This window comes from Ailuropoda melanoleuca, chromosome 12 (genome assembly GCF_002007445.2).
Source record: "Ailuropoda melanoleuca isolate Jingjing chromosome 12, ASM200744v2, whole genome shotgun sequence".
NCBI lineage: Eukaryota > Metazoa > Chordata > Mammalia > Carnivora > Ursidae > Ailuropoda > Ailuropoda melanoleuca.
The window spans coordinates 15,556,508-15,582,152 of NC_048229.1; the positions used below are offsets into that span (position 1 = coordinate 15,556,508).

General features: G+C 48.9%; 1 protein-coding gene across 1 annotated transcript in view; it reads right to left on the reverse strand.

Moving 5' to 3' along the window:
• GCN1 (GCN1 activator of EIF2AK4) overlaps nucleotides 1-25,128 on the reverse strand; it is a 58,359-nt gene extending 33,231 nt beyond the window's left edge. Inside the window, exons 1-22 of the mRNA XM_034672315.1 lie at nucleotides 25,111-25,128; nucleotides 20,083-20,185; nucleotides 16,253-16,316; nucleotides 15,583-15,714; nucleotides 14,950-15,058; nucleotides 11,550-11,648; nucleotides 11,325-11,459; nucleotides 10,372-10,440; nucleotides 10,138-10,246; nucleotides 9,583-9,657; nucleotides 9,214-9,342; nucleotides 8,640-8,690; nucleotides 8,174-8,272; nucleotides 7,787-7,960; nucleotides 6,169-6,321; nucleotides 4,854-4,946; nucleotides 3,484-3,559; nucleotides 3,172-3,331; nucleotides 2,195-2,384; nucleotides 1,964-2,088; nucleotides 983-1,161; nucleotides 582-675 (exon numbers count right to left, since the gene is read on the reverse strand). Of these exons, the coding sequence (XP_034528206.1) occupies nucleotides 582-675; nucleotides 983-1,161; nucleotides 1,964-2,088; nucleotides 2,195-2,384; nucleotides 3,172-3,331; nucleotides 3,484-3,559; nucleotides 4,854-4,946; nucleotides 6,169-6,321; nucleotides 7,787-7,960; nucleotides 8,174-8,272; nucleotides 8,640-8,690; nucleotides 9,214-9,342; nucleotides 9,583-9,657; nucleotides 10,138-10,246; nucleotides 10,372-10,440; nucleotides 11,325-11,459; nucleotides 11,550-11,648; nucleotides 14,950-15,058; nucleotides 15,583-15,714; nucleotides 16,253-16,316; nucleotides 20,083-20,185; nucleotides 25,111-25,128 (2,436 nt within the window). The remainder of the gene's footprint in view (nucleotides 1-581; nucleotides 676-982; nucleotides 1,162-1,963; nucleotides 2,089-2,194; nucleotides 2,385-3,171; nucleotides 3,332-3,483; nucleotides 3,560-4,853; nucleotides 4,947-6,168; nucleotides 6,322-7,786; nucleotides 7,961-8,173; nucleotides 8,273-8,639; nucleotides 8,691-9,213; nucleotides 9,343-9,582; nucleotides 9,658-10,137; nucleotides 10,247-10,371; nucleotides 10,441-11,324; nucleotides 11,460-11,549; nucleotides 11,649-14,949; nucleotides 15,059-15,582; nucleotides 15,715-16,252; nucleotides 16,317-20,082; nucleotides 20,186-25,110) is intronic.
• Nucleotides 25,129-25,645: the final 517 nt, after the last annotated feature.

Genomic DNA, 25,645 nt, shown 5'->3' on the forward strand with positions numbered 1-25,645 from the left:
AGGCAACGAGCAAACCAATTCTATCTCCAGGGAACAGACCTCCCTCCCCGCCACCAAGCAGGGCGAGATCAGTCCCACAGTCAGCACCAGGCCAGCTCTAAGTCTGTGACCTGGGCCCCCAAACCCGCCGTGTGGCCTCCCCGATCTCCCACAAAGTCCATAGCCACCTGGTTTCCAGAGGATGGAGACAGCAGTAGAGAGGTAATTTCTTACTGGATTCTCTATTGACAAAGGCAAGAAGAGCCTTTTATGTGTTAGAAAAATGAAAAGTTCCTCAGTGTGCTGAAAGGCTATTCTAATCATGCAGCTTCAGAATCTAAACTTTTGCCTCCCTCCTATAGACGCTTTCCCCCAGTACAAGCTGCAGCCTGGAAAAGGCCAAGAACTCACTCATCCATTCAACAAGGATTTACTGAGCACCTCCATTGGTAGGGGAATCCGGGACTGGTGGAGGGGACAGAAGAGTGTGCACAGGCCTCAGGACAACCCCAGGGAACAGGATACACAAAACTCGGAAAGTCGCCAGGCTGAGGCCACCAAGCTCAGCAGCCACCCCACATATAATACTTCCACGCACTCACCTCCTTGAGCTCCAGCTCGATGATCTGCTCCTTGAAAGAATAAGCTTTGTTCTCTCGCTTCATGTTGGCCTTCTTTATGCTGTCCTGCTGGGCACTAAAACATCAAAGCAGGTGATCAGCCAGCTTCAAAACAGCCGATTGGTCCTCCAGCCTCCCGCCAGCCATGAAACCCCGGCTGGCTTTGAAGTTGCAGGCACCAGCAAAGTGTGGGCTACCTGACATGCTCTTGTATCCCAGGCCTAAGCATGTGCCTGGAACAGAGCAGTACTTGTCCAACGAACAGATAAGTGATTTCATTTATTCCTTCACATTCACTTCTTAACCCTATAAAGGAGGCCTCTCTCTCTTACAGGGAAGAAAACCAAGGCTTGGGCCAACTGAACCCATGAGCGGGAACTCACCTCTGGATAATAGATTTGTCATACAGCTCCCCAGCAGGGGTCTGCATAATGGCAAATTCCTCCCGCGTCACCTGGCGCAGCGCAGGGTTCTGCACAGAGGCAGTGATGGTGCTGATGAGCTGCGGGAGGACCCGGTCCGGGGACAGGATGGATAGGGAGCCCATGGCATTCATGGAAGACTGTCAGACAAACACAGACACAGTCGGGGTGTGCCAAGGCTGGCACTGGAGAGGGGTCCTGCCATACCTAAATGCCCCCGCCTACGGGCTCCTCTTCTTCTTGCCCCTGCCTGTTCTCTCTGAGCACTGTCCACCAGAGCAGACAGCTGCAGTGTGAGCCTGCCTCCTCAGCAAGCGTTTCCCACTTGGTCTGGTACCAGCACCCTCGCTGGCTGTCACACTCCCCCTCTATTCTCAACCTCCGTGGGGCAGGTGGAGCTGCCCCTACCTCTTCCAGAGGTGGGCATGTGACCTAGACCAAAAAGACAGGCTCAGAAACAAGCACAGGGCCCAAGCCAGGCCACCTCGGGGCAGTGAGACCCCATGCCAGTTGAAATGACTGGAAAATGCAAGCTTCTTCCACGGGAACTGATGGGGGACAAGCTGTAAGTCTGGAAGTGTTATCAGCTGCCCCGCTACGAGAGAAGGGGAGACGGCTGGAGAATGAAACCCCCCTCATGGAGAGCAGAGATGAGACTTGGAAGAAGAGACAGAGAGGTGGAGAGCAAGAGAGATGCCACCTCCAGTGTCCTGAGGACAACACCTAAGTCCCTGTAGCCAGCATCACGGGAACCAGTCATACCCTGTGACTCAGTAGTCAGAAGCAGCAGGAAGCTCCTTCTTGTGCTTAAACCACTTGCATTTTCTGTCACTTGCAACCCAAGGGGTCCAAGGCCCCATTTCACCACACCTGCACCTATTTCATTGAGGCCTCCCTCTGACACTCTGACCTGAGGCCAGAATTAGTCCACATGCTAATCACCTGGTTCAGGGGACTCTGTGTGGTGATCCTAGGGATGATCTGATCCAGGTGCCTGGTGATGAAGGCTTCCAGGTCAATCTTCATCCTGGCAAGGAGCGCTGGCCAGAGTCCAGACTGCACTGCCACTAAAGGGAAGGGGAGCAATTTGAGGCCTTCTGCCCAGCCTACCCTTATCCTGCCCAACAGCATCCCTGCCCCTCTTGTAACCGCCCCCAGCTCTCCCGCACAGACCTAAGGATGGATGGTGCGAAATGATCAGCATCTCCTGGGCCAGCTGCTCGGTGTTGGTGATGTCACCCTCCAGTCCTTGCACCCCAGAGATCACACAAAGAGCCTCCTGCAGGACCCTCGGGGGTATGTAGGCTTTGCCTGCCTCAGTCACCTCCCCAGTGTCAGTCACCAGAGCCTCTAAGGGTAGCACCTATAAGAAAACAACTCATGCTCGGAGCCCTGGGCCGGCCTGGCACAAAGAGACAAAAATGCCAGGGACACTGTTGTCTTTCACACACGTTGCTCTCTGGAGTTCCTGCTAGAGTGGAGACTGATGCCCAGCTCCCTGGGTGGGACCCACAGGCTGGGAGACATGCCTGGAAGGACCATGCACATGTGACTTTGTACCTAAGAAGCCCATGGGGAGAAAGGCAGCCACAGAAACTGGGCCAGGAGACCCAGCCAGAGACCACAAGTCTGTCACTGGCCCACATCCTTCAAGAGAGGTTAGGGAGGGAGGGAAATAGGGCACAAAGAGCACTGAGAAGGGACTGGGTCTTCGAGGTCACTCTTCTGCTGGGAGACCCCTGGCAAGTCATTTCAGCTACCAGAACCCTGGACAACTCATATAAAATAAGGGTATTTAGGCTGTCTGCCTTTTAACAGCAGTGTGAAAAAAGCAAAAGAGAAAATGGGTAGCAAATGCTCTAAAAATTATAAAGTGTTTTAAAAACAAAGTATTACTCCATTACTCAAGAATAAAAAGGTTGAACTACATGTCACAATACACGGGAAGAAAGAAAAGCATCTCTGAAAAGAAAAAAGAATTACACGAAACAAAGTGTTATCGGAACTCAAGGGCAGGGCAGAAGATTCTGGTGTCACACAGTATTCTGAGTGAGAATAGCCCTGGAAAAGACCAGCAGAACTCCCTTGGCACAACCGGGAAGGACTGAGCGAGTCAGCAAGCCCCGGTTCTGGACCCCAGACACCCTCACCTTGTGAGAACTGAGGACAGCCTTCAGCTCCTCCAGGAGCCCGAATGCCAGCTTAAAGCCCCCAAGAGAGGACAGCAGCTTCCGGACCGTGTGCTGGGCCTGCCTGCGCACACGCCAGGTGCGGCTCAGGAGCACTGCCACCAGAGCCCGGTGGTACTGCCTGCAAGCACAGGGACACGGCACCTTGGGGAGGGCGGGCGCAGGGCTCTCCGCAGCCAGCCCTTCCACCCTGCACACACCACCGTTTCTCAGGCTCCTGCCACTGTTTGCCCCCCTTGACCCAATGGGGAAAAGTAAACAAGCTTCACATACTGAACTTTGTTGCCTGTGAGTCTGTGCGGGTGGTCAAGGAAAAGCCTCTCTGTCAGATGCAACACAGTACACAGGGCTGGGAGGAGGGAAGACAAACAGACGTGGTTTTAAAATATAGAACACACTCGGGGGGCCTGGGTGGCTCAGTCCATTAAGCGCCTGGCTCTTGATTTTGGCTGAGTTATGGGACTGAGCCCTGCGTCGGGCTCTGCACTCAGCAGGGAGTCTGCTTGAGATTCTCCCTCTCCCTCTGCTCCTCCCCTTGTGCACGCATGCTCTCTCTCTCACGCTCTCAAATAAGTAAAAAAAATAAAATCTTTAAAAAATAGACATCTAGAAAGAACTGGAAAGACCTGGAAAGTGAACACGAAAACATAAATGTGACTATCACTTATCAATGTGAAATTAGAGCTCATCTGAAGTTCCTTTTTTGCTGACAATGCACACATGTATCTTGGACTAATGAAAAATACACGCTTTATTCTAATGAATTAAAAAATTACTGTGCAGTTCTAAAAAAAAAAAAAAAAGATGAGGACATACGCATACTGAAGTAGAATGATCGCCAAGTTTACACAGCCCAACAGCATGCTACCGTTTGTGTAAGAAAGGTAAAGAACTAATACAAAGGGTATCTGCTGGTATAAATATAAAATACCAAGGATACACAGAAACTAATACAACTGGTTGTCCGTGGCCAGGGACACTGGGTGGCCAGAGGCAGAGCAGGGGTATGATTTTCAACACAGGCCCTCTTGGATCTTTTATTTTTGAATTATGTGACTGTATTTCCTATACAAGAACTGATTTTTTTTTTAAATCACGAAGTGACTAACAGTTTTAGCTCATTAATAGGATGTTGTGATTTGTGAGTCAAAAGACTTTTCAAATCACCGATTAGCAGCAGACACGCCTAAGGCAACCTAGAATTTTAAACATACACTTAAAGATCAACTGTTCCTTCTCCCCAGGGAGAGAAACCAGTAGTTTTGTGTCTCCTGGTCGGGGAGTGCAGCCAGCCACACTCCACCAGAGCTTCTCAGCTGCCTTGTAATATACGAAAACCTCTGAGACAGCACCAATTACCCAATCAGCTATAATTACACCTAATATCGCAGCCCCGCAACCATTAGTGCTCTGTCTCCACAAATCTACCCACTCCCCGATTCCCCAGGCTTCCATGCCCCATGGGGGTGCATTCATTCCCAAGCAGCCAACGGCACAGCCGCTGACCCCAGCACTCTGATCCAGGTTTTTGCTGAGCTGACTGGTCCAGACAACAGGCAGTCAGGGAAGGGTCTTCTCTGAAGACTCACCAGAGAGACTCAGGCCCAACCTCAAGTTCAAGTAAGTTCAGCTACGTAACTCACCATCCTCTGAAGCCATGAGCAGGAATTTCTCAGAAGTGAAAATCTGCTTCTTCTCATCTACAATCAGCTGCCAGAAACCACTCAGTTTGGCCTCTGCAAGAAACAAAAGGTCACTCTCCGACATAGCTCACTCCATCCGCCATAGCTGGTCCCCTCCGCCTGGAGCTGCTGGGACTGGCTGCACTGACAGCCCCTCTTCTGCAGCAGGCAGCAGGGCTCCCCCAGCGTGGCTGGGTCACTCCTAGACTGTCTCTCCCTCCCTGCTCTGAGAACTAATCAGTCCTTCTGGTATCACTGTCTGTATGAAACATTCAGTGGTTCTTTGCTGCCTACAGGAGCGCAGGCAAGCATCTCCCACCTGGAACTCCCACCTACTCAGGTGCCATTCACACATGGTGCCTTCCCTGGCTGAGGCTGGTCTGAACGCACACTGGGCTGTTCCCTTCCAGCTGGTGAACGCTTCCTAGCCTTCAGGGCCCTAGTCCAAATGCTCCTTCCTTCATGAAGCCTTTCCTGAAAGCCAACACCTAAACTAACACCTGCTTCAAAACTGCCCTAATGCCACATTTTGTCTTCAACTTTGGAAGTATTTTTGCCTCTCCTCACTCCCACTACAGTAAAGAAGCTGAAAACGTGTGGAAGCGCGGTCATGTTCATGTCTGCCTCCCTGCCAAGGCACCCAATGATATATGAGAAGAGCTGAACTCCATTTCCAACCGCAGGAGTAAGTTCACGTCCATCTGCAGGCAGAGTGGGACTAAAGCAAGCATGGAATACCAGGCAGCCACAAAAATAAAGAGAAAGCTCTTTTGGTTGTCCCAATCTGGAATCTTTTCCAAGGTGTATTCAGTAAGTAGTATGCCATTTACACAGTATATGCTACCTGGTGTGATGGGCCGATTACATATTGACTATTTCTGGACAGGAAGAGGTAATACTGTCCAGGGAAGGGAACTTAGTGGCTAGAAGACTGGCTAAGGGGAAGCTTTTCAAGTTACACTCTAGAAACGTACAACCAGTTAAAAAAATGCCCCACTATACTAAACCCAGTCAGTCTGGGAATTACATACAAACCCCCGTCCCAGAGCACTGGACAACAGGTCAAAGGAAGACAGTGACGGAGTCCCCTGGCTGTATTCCCACCTGCCAGTGTGACCCTGAGGCTCAACCCTACAGATGACAAGGGGCCCTGTGGCTGACCCAGTGTGGTAGTGACCAAGCTGATCCTGTGAAATCCTCAACATCATGACACTTCTCCTGGGAACTCTGAATGAGGCCTCATCTACTACTGTGGGGAACAAGTCTAGACCCTTACCAGCCTGCGAGTCAGCCACAGAAAGCTTCGAGAGCAGCAAGGCTGCAGCAACCCCTTCGGTGACTGTGGGAACCTGAGTGCTTTGGGAGGCTGCCTTCTCCACCGTCTGAATGAGCAAAGGCAGCAAGTCCAGGGCCTGTAATAGTGTATCACCTGTGGAGAGAGGACCAGCACCTTGCAAAACACTCTGTCAAGGGTGACAAGATGACTCAAGAAAGGCATTATCTACTCAGGTCCAAACTGGCTGACTAAAACACTACAGTTACCTTGTCAAATGCTATGAAGTCCAAACTCTACAACCATAATGTTACAGCTAGAAGGATCCTTACAAATCCAACAGTCCAGCTATTCATGTGATCCGTAAGGAAACAGACCAAGAAAGGTTAAGTAAGACGCCCAAGGCCACATAGCTGGTTCGGGGAGAGCCAGGGCCACTGCAAACCTACCAATTTCTTTCTGGGGCTCTTCCCCAATACCACTCAAGCTCCCAACCCAAATTCCAGAACCAGAACCAATATGCTAACCTATAAACTAAACCCACTTAATTAAAAAAATTTTTTTAAATGGCAATCTGTTAAAGCTATAGCTAAAGCAGTGTTTTCTTAACTACTAAACATATTTCATTTGGAAGACGTCATGGATTTGAATCCAAAAAATGTTTAAAGGCTTATTTTATGTTTACTTTAAAAGCATCAGGGCACCTGGGTGGCACAGTCGTTAAGCGTCTGCCTTTGGCTCAGCGTGTGATCCCAGCATTCTGGGATCGAGCCCCACATCAGGCTCCTCCACTAGGAGCCTGCTTCTTCCTCTCCCACTCCCCCTGCTTGTGTTCCCTCTCTCACTGGCTGTCTCTGTCAAATTAATAAATAAAATCTTAAAAAAATAAACCAAAAAAAAATAATAAAAGCATCATGTAGAAACAGCTCGAGCTGAAGAGACTAGTTTAGATCAAATCTCTGCTATCTAGCACTCAATCTAAAATCAATATTGATCAGTGCAGCAGAACTGCGAACTGACAGCAGAGTACGGGCACTACAGGAACGGACGCCCTTCTGTGGAATCAGCAGCTCTGGAATCTGCTAGCTGTTTCTCTAAACACCGTTCATCAGAAGTATAAACTTTTTTTAAAAGAAGTACAAGCCTATCTCAGAGGTGAAGATTTTTACCTTGGAGACCAAGGTCCTACGCAGATTGGTAGGTTTCCTCTAGCTTTGCTTAGGAAAGAGGTGGATGCCCACTGCTCAAGTGACAGGTTTTTCAGCACCACAGAAAGGGCAGTGGTTGGTTTTTAGTTAAATACAACATAAAGTTTCTATGAAGCTGGACTTTTTGAATCAGACCTCTCACAATCACTTCCCATGACTTCAGATAATACGGTGACAGGTTGTAGTCCCAGGCCCTCTCTGAATAAAGCTTTATAACTCGAAGGTCTGATAAAGGGGAAAAGCCAGTCTGTTGTGAAGACTGGGCACCAATTCTAGGCTTTGTGGATGACTAAGCCCGATGCTTCCAGAGGCTCAAAAAGAAGTGATGCCAAGTAAGCTAGACCACAAGGGAAAGCCCAGGACGGTGAGGATGCCCGGAAGACTAGGTTGCCCGTGCAGGGGAAGCATCTCACCTCGGAAGCAAGCCAACATACACTGCAGATAGGCATGCCTCACTGCAGAGGTGGAGGTCTTCAGGCTGAAGGCTTTCTTGAACCATTCGGTGAGCTTCTTGGGCACTTCCGTGGTGAACCGGTTACACCAGAGAGCCAGGACAGAGACCGCGTGCACCAAGGTGCCTTCATGAACTAGGGCAAGAAACAGAAGTCCGGTCAGTTCAGCATCTTAGGCCCACGCCCAGTCGCTTGCAGCAGCACCCCAAAGCAAGCAGGAGTACAAGGGAGAGGAAGCAGTAATGCTTCAGGGGAGGTCTGCTTGAGAAGGGGTTCATGGCAGCTCTGAAGGTAAAAACCAGAATCAGAGCATGTCCAGACTGCATCCTCCCCATGCTGCCCAGTTACCTTCTTGCTGGAGGAATGGGATGAACAGCTCAGCCACGGTCCCATTCAGGACTTGACTAGACGGCCCAGACACCACGTGATGACTGACGCTCCCGATCCCTGGAAGGCAGGGGATTTCCTGCTCAGCACAAAACCACAAACACGAGATTCTTCTTGCCGCTGCCCACTTCCCTAGCAGCCATGCCTCTCCTCTGGCCATCACTGCCCTTCCCTCAATCCCCTCTCCAGATAATCCTGCCTTTTCCTTCCTGGATCCTTCCTGGATCCTGCCAGGAGCCAGGCCTCCCCCTAGACTCAAACAAGTCCCACCTGCCACACAGGCAGGCAGCAGAGTCCTGGGAGCCAAGCTGGGATGTCCAGGATTGTCAGAGGGGTCAAGATCCAATGAAGGACCTATCTTACCCACCAGTTACGTTACACCCCATCGACTACTGCACTTACCACCACCCCGGGAGAGATTCTGTACCTGAGAGGACGCTGATCTTCTGGGCTACGATAGTCAGTTTTCCCTCTGAGCCTAAGAAGAGAGACAGCAAAGATGCAAAATTCCCATCTGCCACATTTCCCAAGGGAGTGATTAACGTGGTCATGTGTGTGACACCAAGATACAGTTTCTGATTCCAGAAGCAGCCTTTGTATCATGAAGCTGCCTTTAAAATAACATTCACTAGATTTTTCTTCTGACTAGAACAGTAGTATGTTCTCACAGAAAACTTGAGAAACAAAAAATATAAAGAAAAGCATTTAAAAATTACCCACATGTCCACTACCCGAAGACATTATGAACATTTTGATGTGTTTCCCTCTAGCTTTTCCCTCTATGCGTACAATAATGTCTACACTTAAATAAAAAAACAACTGAGATCACCCATGTCTATACAGCCTGGCGTGTGCTTCTGTTCACTTCACACGTTCACATTCTACTACGAGCATTCTCCTGGCCACGCGGCCTTGACACAAGCAGACTCGTAGCCCCGAGTTCCAAGCAGGTCCTGGCACCCACTCCTCAGCCATGTCCCCGGCCAGGAAGGCTTGCTCACCGCCAAGGATCGCAAACAGGTGCCTGGTCACGGCTTCCGTCGCCGAAGAGTCGCTGCACTGGCGGGCCAGGTTCCGCAGCGCCAGCACAGCTTCGTCCATCAGGCGGGGACTGTTGGACTTCAACTGACCTGGACACAGACAGCCGCAGCTCAGAAGCCGCCGAGAGCTGAGCATCCGGGCTTTCAGCTCTGTCTTTTCCACATTCCCAACTCTCCCAACCCAGCTAGGTGTTCTCCTTAGAAAGGATCTCAAGAAACTATGCAAGTGTAGTTTCTTTCTAAACTGAGCTGTCCCCTGCTCTTTTTCCTAAAATAATTGGAAAAATACAACCAAAATCCAAGGCGCCAGAGAGGGGTCATGATACTTACTAGCCAGTCCTTTCATGATGTCCAGGGCATACTGGCTGAGATCGAGAGTCACCGATGCCAGCAAACTGGAGATAGCTAAGGGAGACAGAAAGTATGCAGCATGTCTGTCTCAGATATAAATGCCCATTTCTGCTCTACTCCCCAGCCAATGCTGTCAGGCCTGCTGTCCAGCCACACAGAACCCTGACCACTTTTCATCTTCGTATGGTCACGTGAATAGTTACATTTGTCCCTACAGTTTCAAGTGCCACCCCACACCAAGTTCAAACTGTCTAGAACAGAGGTTCTTAACCCGAATGGTTTCTAGAAGGTTCTTGGATCTCTAAAATTGTTTGCAGTATTCTAAGCAGATATACTTTTGTGCATCCTTTTAAGGAACCCATAACTTCCAACATATTCTCAAAAGGGTCCGTAATCTCTCTCCCTAGGTCCCAATGAGGTGAACAGGGAATACACACTTCACTCCACCCCCACTGCTTCTGCTGCCAAGTATCAGAGATGCAGCTCACCAGGCAACCCACCTCCCTCCCACCATCCTGTCAGGCAGTGACCTACTTTCAATAACATTCTCCGGACTCCTAAGTAAGGACTTCTGTATGGTGGGCAGTATCAGATCCTTAAATTCCGAGTGGGACATATATCGGAGCAGCGGGGCACAGTTATCCTACAAAGAGAAAGGAGAGGGAGTCAGGCACCCAGACCTCGTGTGAACAGACAAAGAAGAAAGGACAGCTCTGAATCAGGATCTCAGTTGGATTTAGCTTGCGCAGCTAAGGGGCACTCACTCACCAACAGGTACTTCTGAGGCTTTACTTTGCTCATCAGGACGTTCTTCATATAAAAATCCAGCAGGGCACTCTAGAGAATACAAAGAGGGTTTAGGACAACATTCTGAGTATCTCATCGCTGACCTAAAAGATCCCTTTGGTGGGAGTGCCTCTAAAAATTACGAATCAGTAAAAAATAAAATACATACATACATACATAAACAAACAAATAAAATACAAATCGGAGCCCAAATTTCAGTGTCACACACGGAGGGCCCAATGATCACGACACTCATCATTTTAAAACCTTCCACAGCTTTCCAGAGCTGCTGGGATTCAGTCCAAAGTCCTTGGCCTGGCTCCTAGGCTGCCTGCTAGCCTGCGCTGCCTCTCACACCTCTCCAGCCCCACTCGCCTCCCCTGCCTGGCTTCTCGTGGTCTGCTTTCTCTGCCCAAAATACCCCTCCTCACCCCCTGACCTTGCTAATACCTATTCACCTTTTAAGCTCCTTCATTAGAGCTGCACCCCCTGACCCATGGCCTCTGCCAGGTCCCCCGCTCCAGAGTATCACCGCTTCCTGCCCTTTTCCTTTGTAGCTCTTATCACAGATATAATTAGATGACTCTCTGTCTGATGGCAAACTCCTCAGACTCAGTTCCCCAAGGGCAGGGATCACAGCTCCCTGGCTCACTGCTGCAACCCGAACAGCTGGCATAGTGCTTGGCACACGGCAGCTGCTCAGTTGGGGGAGAATAAATCACTGCATAAACAGGCAAATTATCACCCCAATAATTGCCAGGATTCTCCCCAAGCCAGAGCTGGAGGGAGAACTTTCCAGCCCCTCAAACTTCATCTATCATGGAGCAAGGCCAGGCTCCCATATGAGAACACCAACAAGCTTCAGATGAGGCCAGAAGCTGGGGCCCCCCCAGCAAAACAAGCTCCCCGTCCTCGCCTCCAGCGAGTCCACCTGCCTTGTGCCGGTTGACCACGTCCATCTCCTTGTGGCTCGTGCAGAACTGCACCAGCAGCCCCAGCATGCCCGCATAGTTCTGGTTGGGTTCTAGGCTGAGAACGGCTGACAAGTACTGTTCCACCAGCCCGGGGTTCTGAAGAGGAAAGCATGAGGCAGATATGTCACGTGGCAGTGGGGGTAGCACAAAAGCAACGATGCCCACCACCCACCCCCGCCCCATCACCTCTTTCCACAGCTTGCTGAGCTTCTTCACGGCTCCATCCACGGCGTGCCTGTGGGAGCCACCCAGCACCTCCAACAGGAGCAGGCACTGCACCTCCACCTGCCAGGACGTGAAATGTGAGCAGAGCTGCGGTGGCCCTCACAGCCCGCCCAAGACCTTCATCAGGCCCACCAACTCCAGCCAGATCCTCTTCCCTCCACCCCCAACACTTGGCCCTGTCCCAGAAATACATCTGTTCACTCAAGCACTTCATTAATAAATACGCTTCATTAATAAGTACGCTGAGCACCTATGAGTCAGACAGTGAAAACACATGGAGAAGGAGACAGACATGGGCCCTGCTTTCATGCACTTTATAGTTCAGAGGGAGAAAGAGATACTACAAAATAAACATACAGGCGAATATACAATTCCAGGGAGGTAAGAGCCATGCAGGAAAAGGATAAGCATCCCGTTTCATACCTGCCTTGACTTTTCCTTCATTAATTCCACAAATACCTGCTGAATACTGACTAAATGACAGGCACTACACTAGGCACTTCAGTCATGGAAGTGAAGACCAATCAGATGAGCCCGACCTGCATGGAGCTCCCTGTCCAACCCGGAGTGAAACACATCATAGGTGCTCAACTGAGAAATCTCAGAGACTTTATATGCCACAAACACCCACAGTCACCGGGGAGCAGTGTGAACGGCCACCCTGAGAAAAAGGGGATGCTTAGGAAGTCTGCTGGGCTCCATTTGCAAGTGTACAAAATGACAGATGAACACGGTTATCCATGCAGCATTTTTTTTTTTACAGTAAAAGATTATAAACAACATAAATGGCCATCAACAGGGGACTAGTTATGTGTACTGCAGGACACCCACTAGGATTAGTAAACCATCATCAAGAATGAAGAACTCTTTATGCGCTACTCTGGAACAAATTCTACATCTGGTTAAAGAAAAAAAGGCGGGGGGCACCTGGGTGGCTCAGTCGGTTAAGCGGCCAACTCTTGACTGCAGCTCAGGTCATGATCTCAGGGTGGAGACAGCCACGCATCAGGCTCTGCACTTAATGCGAAGTCTGCTTGTCCCTCTCCCATCCCCTCTGCCCCTCCCTCTGTTCGCGCTATCTCTAAAATAAATAAACCTTCATTTAAAAAAAAAAAAAAGGTGAAAGATAAAAAGTATTTTCGGTACAGTAGTGTTTGTATAAAAAACCCTGTTCAGTTGTATATACAGAGGATATATTTACAAGCATAAGGAATTAGTAACAGAGGAACCTAGAAGGCTAGGGAGGGAAACTGGTTATAGCTTTCTATGCTCGTTGAAACCACTTTCAGAACTATATTGCTGTTCTCTCTTCCTAGAATGTTCTACCCCTTGATCTGGGCACAGTTTGTTCTTTCATATCCTTCAGGTCTCTGCTCAAATGATGCCTCCTCTGAGGCCTCCTCCCACAGTCACCCTGTACCGCACCCTCTCCATCCTCCTACCTGCCTTTCTGCCGTGTGACCTTCATCTTCCCACTTACTAGTGGACCTGTGTGGTGTCTACCTTCACCACAGGAGTGTAAGCTCCAGAGGGGCCTGGGTGGCTCAGTGGGTTAAGCACCTGACTCTTGGTTTCACCCCAGGTCGTGATCTCCGGGTCTTGAGATCAAGCCCCACACTGGGCTCCACACTCAGCGCAGAATCTACTTGTCCTCCCCCTCCCCGCCCCCTCTGCCCCTCTGCACGTGCATGTGCGTGCAACTCTCTCAAATAAATAAATAATTTTTTTAAAATAAATAAATCTCTTAAAAAACTCTTAAAAAAGAGGTGTAAGCTCCAAGACGGCAAGATCCTTTTTCTTATTCCCAGCCTTTGCCCCAGCTCCTAGAACAGTGCCCAGCACGTGCAGGCCCTCGACAGATACCTGAGCAACAGAATACATTCTGACCCACATGTACGGTCGACAATGGCAACAAGTAACGGAAAAACCCAGATTCAAGACACAGGAGAAACAAACATGGTCTCACGCTCCTGATGTGTTCTGTCCTATAAACACAACATTCCAGGGATGACCCCTGCTACTCCCTGACCCGCAAACATACTTACTTACCTGGGATAATGGTTATACGAGATCACTGGAGATAAGCCAATGAGGGACCCATGATGAAGTGTCTTATAAAGAGGCCTTGGTAGCATGAAACCCACACTGTGAAGGGGGCCCAATTCCGCTATCCATGACCTACCCGGTTTCAGTGTCCTCATCCTTCAGTTAATCACTCATGGCCACACCATGGTCATCCCCAGCGGCGTGCTGGGGAAGCTCCCAGGGACAGGGCCATCACTGTATCTTCCTAGCAGGCTGCTTCGGGAGAGGAGCTAGTTTTCTAGTGCCACTCCTCATTTAGCTGCACAGCCTTCTGGATTTTCCACAGCCCTCTCACACCTCGTCTTGAGCCCCTCTTCACAACAACTTGTGGAGGTGGATGGAGTAGGTGGCACTTTTTCCCATTTCGCAGAAACGGGCAACACGCTCAGAAGTTACGTACACGGCCTAATATCATGGCCGAGAATCAGAGCCATATCTCAGGCTCCTTTTCAATGAACCATAAGATCATTCCTCTTGCCCTCCACTAAGCATATCTAGATATTCAAAAGAACCTCCCAATCTGGCCTATTGGGCTCTCTCTGGTTAGCAGAAATGTTGCAAGGCAAGGCAGGAAATATGGAAGAAGCAGGTACAGAACTGGAGGAGAGAAATAAAGGTTTAAACACATGGCAAGAGGGGCGCCTGGGTGGCTCAGTCGTTAAGAGTCTGCCTTTGGCTCAGGTCAGGATCCCAGCATTCTGGGATTGAGCCCTGCATTGGGCTCCCTGCTTAGTGGGAAACCTGCTTCTCCCTCTCCCACTCCCACTCCCCGTACTTGTGTTCCCTCTCTCGCTGCCTCTCTCTCTGTCAAATAAATAAAAAGAAAATCTTAAAATTAAAAAAAAAAACACATGGCAAGAATTCCGTTTCATTAGCCAGTTCAACACTGAAATCCAAACACAGGGAAAGGAATGATTAGCCGGGAAAAAACAAAACGATTTACATTACTGCATTTTCTGATTTACTTGCTCTCTTGCAGTCTTCCCCGCTCTGGCCTGCCAAGTCTTCCACATATGCCATGAAGGCAGGAACTGCCTTTCTCTTGCTCACCAGTGACTCCCAGAGCCTGACAAAGAAGCTCAAATGTATGTGATAAACAGATGGATGTTATTAGGTTCCACTCATGCCCATCCACCAAAGTCACACACCTTGGGACAATGAAAACGCTTGGTCACCCAGCACCAAGAAGAGAACCTGGCCAGAGAAGGTGCTTAAACATGTCCCAACTCTGTGCAGAGAGCTGACCATCACCACTCCAAAGACCCAGGGAACCTACCAGTTTGTTCCAGATGTCTCCTTGCCGCTTGGCTCTCGAGGGAAAGACAATGCGCACCAGTAAGCAGGTCCAGGACAGGGCCAGCAAGGCAGCAGAGCCGCTACTCTTACTGCAGAGGGGAGCGGAGGGGAGGGGAGGGGAGGAAAAGGATAAGTGCAGAGCTGCAGCCTCCATCTTGAGGATAAATGCTCAATGCAAGGCCCCGCCTGCTATACAGGACCCGCCCTTGACCTACAACTGGGCAGAACTTGAAACTGGTTCCTCATAAATCATCTGTAACCACTCAGGACAAGGAATGTAGACCTTGTCAGCCAAATTCCCACCTCTTAGCACTCACAACTATAGAAGCAAAAAGATGGTTTCCCCTATTCAGTGTCCGGCGGCCATTTGGTTTCCCCTCAAAATGGCCTCACTTCCACTGGTTTCCCAACCCTGTTCCTCAGGAAAGTGGTTTGTCCACTGAGCCGGACATCCTGGCACCTTCCTCCACTGCAGCAGGCAGAATGTTGGTGCCACTCAGAGTTTCAGAGAGGAAAGAGAGACATGCTCACACCTGGTCAGCACAGCTCAACTGCAGCAGCTTCTCCCGAACAGGACTCCACCAAGCCCCAGCAGGCCGTACGGTTCTCTTACCTGGGGACACCAGCTTTGGAGCCAATGCCTGAAGACTGCAGACAGTGCAGAAGGTTCCTAGCAGTGGCTTCTGGCTGGGCCTCAGCCAACTGCTGGATGGCTGCCTGCAGGGCCCTGCGGGAGGCTGCATCTCTACGAGGAGGAATGAAGTGGAGAGGTGATCACCGGGGTAGGGCCAAGGCAGCTTAGGCCAAGCACTTGTCTTTCTCTGGAAAACTGGATTGTACTGGATTCCAGTGGATCTCAGATCATGGAATTAAGAAATAACTAGAGAAATCTACCTCCTTCTGCAGTTCTAGAAGCAGGTAATAAGGGCAAATGAGCCATCAAGGCTCTGAGGGCAACACCAACATTTATGGAACACTTACTATGGGCCTCAAACTAGGCCAAGTGCTTTCACATGCATGACTGTTGACAGCATACAGACTCATGACATGGGCATGCACTGTTCCAGGAGCTCTACACTTACTAACCAACACCTATGAGGTAGATAACAGCACCATCCCCATTCTGCAGATAGGGAAAACAGAGGCACAGGGAGGTTAAATAACGTGGCCAGGGTCCAACAGCTAGGATGTGACACGGCTCCAAAGCCGTGGCTCTAACCGCTCTCCTGTACCACCTCTCTGTGCAAAGGGCTGTAGGCACAGGACCTTCAGCTGGGACTCACCTGTACCGGTGCAGAGTCAAGCAGAATAATTTGCAGAGCCCTTTCACTGCTCCCTCTGGCAGATCTGAAACCAAAGATCACAGAGATTAGTCAATAAAAACTACTTCGTGAGCCAAGCATTCTGCCAGTCATGATCTCTACCCATTGGACACTTCCTGTAGGTTAGAGATGGAATTCCCTGGAGGAAAAATCCACAGGAAAATCGGACCCCAGGAAAACAGCTGGTACAGAAAGGCTCTCAGGTTGACATGTGTTAAATGAGCAAAACTAAGGTGATGCGAGGGCCTCAAAATCTAACATGCTGGCAAGGGGCACCTCTGGGCACTGGGATTATTCTGCTGCTTAGACCTGGGTGCTGGTTACACAGGTGTGTCTGGTTTGTGAAGATGCAGTGGGCTGTTCGCTTATGGTACATGAACTCTTTATGTTTCTTCTAATAAATGGTTTTTAAAAATAGGACAAAATTGGGATGTCTGGGTGGCTCAGTCGGTTAAGCGGCTGCCTTCGGCTCAGATCATGATCCCAGGGTCCCGTGTCGGGCTCCTTGCTCAGCAGGGAGCCTTGCTTCTCCCTCTGCCTGCTGCTCCCACTGCTTGTGCTCTCTCTCACTGACAAATAAATAAATAACAGCCTAAAAAATAAATAAATAAATAAATAAATAAATAATAAAAATAGGACAAAATTAATGTACTTGAGGCATCAGAGAAGGGCAGAGCACCTCTAACTGGAGTGGCTTCCAAAGGTTCTAAGGACACATAAACTTGGTCTAATAGAATCGTAGGCTATGGAAAAAGGAGAGAGATGTACACACTGAGTGGTGTTAACCACAGGAGCACAAGTGCAGGGCGGGAATTTATAATGCCCAACAGGACACATGAGGAGGAAGAAGAGGAGGACTTAACACTCACAAGGTGCCAGGCCCTGCTCTAAGCACTGACACAGGGTTCCTCATTTAATCCCTGCAAGGTGGGTATGTGACTGAGGCCACTTTAAGATGAAGAAACGGAAGCCCAAGAAACCGAGCTGGCCAGCCACGTGAAAGAGAAACTCTGGTTGTAACAACAGGGGTCAATAATGGAAGACCAACCTGTGGCCAGTTCTGCCTTCCAGAATGAAGCATGCAGAAAAAAGGGAGAGGGTGTGAGTGGGGGAATGTAAACCACAGTGCAGGGCAGACTCCCATGGGAGGCACTGAGAGCCAAGGGCTTGTACAGTGCTTCACACCTTAGGTACCCCAATGATGGGGACAAATGGAGGGGCAGGAACCTCATCCCTCCCAGGGCCCTGAACAGTGTATTGGTCCCCTGGACTTGGGGCTATTTCAGTGACCAAGGAAAAGAGTGACTGGGGCCAGAAACAGGTTGTGGCTGAGAGCTAACACACACTGGGTGCTCACAAGAACCAGGCACGGTGTTAAGCACCATCCATACACGTTCTCATTTACTCCTCACACTGACCCTCTGAGGGAGACACTCTCACTGTCTCCATGCTCAAAGCAAGGAGACAGGCTCAGACGACTTAAGAAGCCTGAACCAGGTCACACAGCCTGAAAGTGGCAAGGCCATGGCTAGAACACAGAGCCTGTCTGAATCAAACCGAGCCCTTCATCAGCAACTGCTACGCTACAGGCTGGTGACTGGAAAGAGCAGGCACAGTTAACACTCCATTGGTGAGCTTCAGGGTTCAAGTACATGGAGGCAGGACTGAGGAGAGCATCAGAGGCACCTCAGGGCCCTCATGGGCTGACCCACGCTGCCTGTCTATATCCAGGGCTCGACAGCTTTGAGGAAGTCTTCAACTGCCAGCCCGGCAGAAAATACCTGCCCCCACCTTTGTTTCCCCCACTTCGTTATCTACTACCCTAACAAAAGAAGAGGCCAGAATGATTTATTGCTACTCAATGGCTCCTCCTTAGACTCGGAAAATTAGAAAATAAAGAATTAAAGTTTTTAAATTTTATTTATTTACTTGAGAGAGAGAGAGAGAAACCACAGAGGGAGAAGGAGAAGCAGACTCCCCGCTGAGCAGGGAGCCTGACGCGGGGCTCGATCCCAGGACTCTGGGATCATGACCAGAGCTGAAGGTAGATGCTTAACCGACTGAGCCACCCAGACTCCCCCAGAATTAAAGATTTCATGTGGGGTAGTTAACTTCCCACCACCAACTTGCACATCAAAGGTGACTAAACATCTTACAGATATTATTCACCCTGAATGGCAGAACTTCAGGGTGGCTGAAGAGGAAAATCACTCTGAAAAGGTCTTGAGTAGTTCATAAACTTCACTTAGACATGTCAAATGCCTTCCTCCACAAAATGGGAGAAGTGTAGCAACTCAGCAGTTACGTAGCGGGAGGGTCAACCACCATAGCTTGGAAGCTGTGTCCAGCTAGTACCCTGTCACCTGGCAGCCTTTTCTAAGTACAACCCTGTGATGAAAAGTGACCAGAGAGACTGTTTGAAGGTGCCATAAAACTCTTACATTAAAGTGTTAACGCAGAGGAGAATCTCTTAGAAGCTGACAAACAGGAATATACTGAATTTACATGCAACTTTAAAAGGTGTGGGTATGTAACCAGGTGACAGCGGATCAGAAGCAGCAAATGAGCACTTGGGTGAAGCAGGCGCTTTACTAACAAGAAGTGAAAGCTTAGGGAAAGGGAGACCCAACTCCACACAGCCATGATTCTCAGACTTCAGCAAATGCAAGAGTCACCTAGAGGGCTTGCTGAAACACAGATGCTGCGCTCGGTCCCCATGGTTTCTGAATCTGAGTTTCTGGGATGGAGCTGAGAATCTGTACCTCAAACAAGTTCTGACATGATGCTGATGCTGCTGGTTGAGGGACCACACTTTGAGAACCAATGCTATACAGCAAAAACACACCAAAAGGTAACTCAAAAGCTAATTAGGATTTATTGGATGAAAGCTTAGTCCAAGGGACGTCAGGGTGGCTCAACTGGTTAAGCATCTGCTTTCAGCTACGGTCATGATCCCAGGGTCCTGGGATGAGCCCCATGTCGGGCTCCCTGCTCAGCAGGGAGTCTGCTTCTCCCTCTGCCCCTGCTCATGTGCTCACTCTCTCTCTCAAATAAATAAAATCTTAAAAAAAAAAAAAGAAAAAAAAAAAAGAACGCAAACTAGTCTTTTTTTTTTTAGTTCCAGTATAGTTAACATACAGTGTTATATGAAGGCAAACTAGTCTTACACACCCCAATGGGTTGTAGGAATAGCCCTCAGTTACGGTACAGAATCAGGATAACTACACGTGTTCAGTATTTCTCAAAACGTGTTCCCCAGAGCCTGAACAGGTTTTCAGCAAAAAGGAGGTTCAAGAAAAACACTGGATTTAAAGCTTAATAAAGTTAGAACTTTAGAAAATCAGAACTAAAGAAAGCTTAATAAAGTTAGAACACCTTCTGGGAATACGCTGTGAATCTCCCAGAAGGAAACAGAAAACGTGACCTCTCCCAAACTTTTCTGACCTTGGAATCATCTGTTACCATCTCAATGACTTCCATGGAACAGACTGGGAAAAATGGTGCCCCAAATCATAAAGAAAATGTTTTTGCATCTAGTAAATTACTTAAGGTTGTTGGTACATTTTAGAAATATTTCCAATCAAAATGGTTAAAACTGTAAAAAAACCTCTGGTACCTCAATGGATCAACTCTCTGCTAACCCAACGGTTTCAACGCACAGTACAAGCAAATACGGCAAGGGAAGGCAAGAAGGTGCTTCGAGGGGAAGAGGCAGCCATGGTTCTAAACAGAGAGCACAATTTACTCTGAAACGGAATCGTCTCTCAGTCACATGGATGGAAAATAAATACCTTTTCCGGCAACACATTTCCCCAGTTCACTGAGGATTTCTCTCCGTTCCTTCACACTGGCTGTTGTCACCTTCCCCGCAAAACGCTTTAGTGTCTCGGAAACCTGTAAAGACCAAACCCACAGCAGAAATTTCAGCAAACTACAGAACAATGAGTGAGTGTGTGTGTGTGTGTGCGTGTGTGCGCGCCTTCTGGGGACAGGGACGCAGAATTCAGTGTAGTTCCTCTGACCCAAGGTTTCTTGACCTCCACGCTGCGGACATCTGGGGCTAGATAATTCTTGCTGTGAGGCCATCTTCCTAGGCTGTAGGATTCTGAATGGAGTTCCTGGCCTCTACCCCCTAAATGCCAGTAACAACACTCCACTCCTCCTGCCTCAGCTGACAATCCAAACTGTCTCCAGACATTATGAAATGTCTCCTGGTGGGCAAAATCAGCCGTAGTGACACGTACTACTTTAATCCGGTCAACCAGTCAATATACCTTACTTAAGCTTAGACAAAAAGAGGCAAGGCAAAAGGCCAAACCTCAGGACGGAAAACTCCTTTTCAGAATTATATAAAATCTAGTGAGGACCCACTACATGCCAGTGTGTTCCCTCTATTCACCTCACATCAGCCTCCCACCTGGGCCATGTCCGCATCCTGGCGAGGCATTCACGGAGCAGAAGCACAGTGGCTAAAGGGTGGGAAGTAAAGAGACTGAATCCCATCTCCGCTTCTTACCAGCTGTGGAAACTCAGTCAAATTATGTCATCTCCTTGGAAGCCCTGGGTGGCTCAGTCAGTTAAGCATCCAACTCTGATTTCGGCTCGGGTCATCATCTCAGGGTTGTGGGATTGAGCCCTGCACTGGGCTCCATGCTCAGTGGGGAGTCTGCTTAAGATTCTCTCTCTCCCTCTGCCCCTCCCCCCCGCACACTCTCTCCCTAATAAATAAATAAATCTTTAAAAAAAATTATGTCATCTCCTTGACCATCAGTCCCCATCTGTACCACGCAGGTAAGAGCACCTACCTTGTAGGATGGTTAGAGGCTAAGGGAGAGAGCCCATGTAGAACACTGACTCTTCTCTCAGCACAAGGTCAGCTACTACTGCCAACAAGCCTTTGAGGTAGGCATCAGTAGCTCCACTTTACATGTGATGAAAGAGCAGACTCCCAGAGGGGAAGCCATTGCGCAGACTGGGCTTGAGAGCCATAGCACCTGCATTTTTGAAACTAAGCCTGAAACCGATAGGTCTATAAACCGCTGCCAAACAGCCCTTAGCTTTCGACCACCACGTTAACACAGCTGCATCCCCTGCAGTGGCGGGGGGGGGGGGGTTCCAAAAATTCCTGNAATCTGCTCCTGAGCAATATTCTCCAAGCTACAGAACAGATAAGTCATGGATACATGAGCACTAGAAGAGGCCATGATAAGACCCAGGTAACTAACACTCTGGTGCTCTCATCTTTTTCTTCTAAGGCTATTTCAGAGACAGGCCTTAGTAGTAAAATAAGATTCAAAGGTGTAGAGAGAAACAAAATTATACTAAGTTTTTCTTATATTTAAATCCCTGATATAATTCTACTGGCAATGAGTAAACTCATGCCAAAACTCTGTCTTCCACATAAATGATTGTCTTAATACTGTCTTTTGTTTTTATAGTCATATATGCAGATAATTAAAGAGTCAATGTCATGTCAACTATACCTCCAAAAAAAAAAAAAAGTCACAGCTGAAGAGTCTGCTAGAAAAACCAGTCTCTTGCCTTCACTCCCCAGGGGCACCCTCTTTCACAATTCTGGCTCATGATTTTGGGAGTTACCTCCAGAATCTCTAAATAACTTGTCTGTGACACTACTACTTGATTTTTCAGTTTTATTGCCCTTTATAGTAGCTCTCTTTCTCCAACCACACCTCATACCCTCCCCTCTTCCCCGCCATAATTCCTTAGTTTCACAATATGGGCTAGCTCAGTAGTCAGTGTTTACACTGTATATAAATGGTAGGCATTCAACCTCCAATTATTTTTTTAAGATTTTATTTGTTTACTTATTTCGAGAGAGAGAGAGCGCATGCACATGTGTACATGTACCCGAGCGAGCAGAAGGAGAAGAGGGAGACAGAATCTCAAGCAGGCCCCCAGCTGAGTATGGACCCCAACCCCATGACCCCGAGATCATGACTGGAGCCAAAATCAAGAGTTGGATGCACAACTGAGCCACCCAGGAGCCCCATTCAACTTCCATTTAAAGATTTTATTTATTTATTTGTCAGAGAGAGAAAGAGAGAGAGAGGCAGGCAGGCAGAGGGAGATGCAGGCTCCCTGTTGAGGAAGGAGCCCAATGCAGAACTCAATTCCAGGACCCTGGGATCATGACCTGAGCCAAAGGCAGACAGTTAACTGACTGAGCCACGCAGGCATCCCTCAACCTCCATTTACTACACTATGTTTACTATCCCAGCTTTATTAACCCTGTAGTTAATAAATGCCCTTTCCCACCTCGCCTCAGTTTGCCTTGTTTTATCTGTTCTAATTTGCAATTCGATTCCAAACTTTTTGCCACTTGTCTAAATCTCAGTACATCTGGGCAGATCAGGTATTCTACCAAATTCCATCTTCCCGAAGAAGTCTCTCCCAGAACTTGATGACCTGCCCCAATCTGGCAGGTGATCCTCTATAGATGGGACATGGTGTATCACCCTGAAAATGTACTTCCTTGTGTTTAGATGGAGCACATCCTCCATTTTGTAAGTCTTCGCAAATCTGCAAGTGTTGCAGCTCCACACCTGAGTTAAGTTTGTTTAGATACAGAATACTAGGTTGAAATTATTTTCCCTCAGACTACCAAAGACATTTCTCACTGAGCTCCAGCTTTCACTGTTGTTACAAAATCCAGTGCCATTCTGATTTTTGATCCTTTGTATGAGACCTGACTTTTCCCCCTGCAAACTCCCAGGACCTTCTCTTTGTGTCCAAGGTTCAAAAATTTCATGCTAATGTGCTTTGTTGTGAGTCTATTTTCATCTACTGTGGTGACCATTTTTGATCTGGAAACACACCCTCCAGTTCAGGGCAAGTTTCTTGAATTACTCTGCAGATGATTTCCTTGGATATTGGGCCTCCTACACCAGTCCTAACAGTGATCCTGTTTTACACTCTCCAGAGAAAAACATCCAGGCTTTTGCCAAGGTGGAGAAAGACAGCCGGGGATCTGACTGCATCTGAAAAGGGCTTTCAACCAATCCTAATTTAGCCCCTCCCACTCACCCTCATTTCCAGAGGTTAGCTGATACCCCCAGCTCCCTTCTGTCAGATTCTGCCACATGAATCCGTTTGCTTCTCAGCTTTCCCAACTGTTGGCTTAGGATTCATTTTCCTTGGGTCTGCTAAATCCTTGCCGTTCACCACTTTCTAGTTTCCAAAAGTTTACTGTTGTCTGCTCCCCATTCTCCCAATCCTTGTGGGATTACTTTTTTTAAAACCTTTTACTAGTTTTAGTGAGGTTGAGGAGACATCAAAAATAGATGCATGAATACAACCCACTCTCTACCTAGAATTCCCACATAGCTGTCTTTCCAGGATAATATTAAATTCTTGGCTATAGTTTCTCTCATAAAGTTGAAAGAACCCTTTAGGATCAAGGGTCTTCTTTCTCTTAATCAGAAAATGAATTGAGATCCCGTCAGAAAACTGAAGGAATGCACATCAAGATCTTTTAGAGAAGTCTTTTGTTGGTGTGACCAGATGCAAACCCAGCTTTAAAGTTCACAGGTTTCTCTAGAGTGGCACTGTCCAAAACAACCTTGTGATGATGGAAATTGTTTTTCTGCACTGTCCAGTACAGTGGCCAGCAGCCACATGTGCCTATCCACACACCGAAATATGGCTAGTGCAACTGAAGAACTAAATTTTTTATTTCATTTACTTTTAACTAACTTAACTAGCCATTAAATACCCACATGGCTAGTGGATACCATACTTAACAACACAGCTTGAGAGAGATGTTTCTGCACTTGAGTATTAAAGTTAAACATTCGGTATGTGTCCCCTAACCCCTTCCAAAATACCCAACAGACTACGCTTTTCTCTCTTTTTTTTTTTTTTTTTTTAAAGATTTTATTTATTTATTCATTCGACAGAGATAGAGACAGCCAGTGAGAGANGGGGGGGGGGGAAAGGGAGGGCTCCTTATCAAAATCAATTAGTCTCCTCTCCCGGGAGATCCAAGAAAGCCAAGCTGTCCCTTAGACAAGGGTTTCTTTTCCCCGTATTATTGTCTTTTCACTCTAAAAAACTCATAACTACAAATGAGGCTTAGGTGGAGGAAAAAGTTTTTCCCAAGTCCTTCCCGACCTACGAGGTACTCACAGGCGACAACACTCAAGGATGATAAAGCTCTTCTAAAGCAGTAACAGTTCTTTTACTTCCAACCCTGACCCTAATAACAACCACCAACGTATAAAGTGCCCTACTTTATCTCAGTGAATCCTCACAAGCCTCTACCGTAGGTACTACCTTAGCCCCATTTTACAAATGTAAAGACTGAGACTTGGCAGAGCTAAGTAACTTGCCCAGCGTCTCATGGAAATCAAGCTGGGACTCAAACTCGGATCTGTATAAATCCAAAGGCTGTGCTCTAAGTCCCTGCACGTAGTAGGTGCTCGAGAAACGTTTGCTGAATGTAAAGTTTAAGGGGGAGTCGGCGCTGGCAGGGCTTCACTGCCAGAGGGCTCGGAAAAATGCAGCAGAGACTCAAAAAGATGAACTTCTGCAACTCCAGGGTCAGGGAGGGCCCCGCCGGGCGCCAGCTGCCGAAGCCCAGGCCGGAGCCCCTGACTCCTGCAGCCCGGAGTAGGTCTGCGCCGCGCGGGCCGGGCCGGACCAGGAGCCGCGAGCGGCCGGTCCGAGACGGCCCCGGAGACGCGCCCTCCTCAGCCACTGCCCCCCAGTACCCCTACGCCAGAGGCAACGGCCGTCTGACTCGACGGCCGCCGTCCACACCCAGTCGCTGGCCGCGTTGGCCCCGCAGCCGCCCGCCTCACCTGCGTGTCCGCCGCCATCCTGCCGGCGCTGACTCCGGAACCGCTTCCGGAGCGCTTCCGGGTCACAGCGCGGGCCCACGCGGCAGGGCGAGGCCGGGAGCCCGCCAGGGCCGGGCCTGGCGCCCCCGGGCGGGAAGGCGGGCAGCGGGATGGGGTCCCTGCGCTGGCGCCGGGGACAGTCGAGGCCTCCTCCCCAGGGCCTGCTCCTCAGCCTCCGGGCCCTTCTCAGCCTGGCCTCGTGGGAGACGAAGGTCTTAGGATTTGTAATGCGGTGAGACTGCCCCGTAGCCTTCGACCCGCTTCGAGTTCGAGTCCGGCTCGGACTCCCCCACACGGCCTGTGCCGAGTGAAGACCACATTCTATTTGGATAAATGAGTTTCTTAAATGGCAGAACTAACCTTGGTTAAAAGGGAGACACCGAACTAGCTTCTTCTTAGCTTGTAACCCCATGGCAGACAACGTAGGAGTTAGCAAACAAGGGGGAGCTCTGGCTAACAGGGAAGGATTCAGGAGCTGAGAGGGGGATGCAAAGGC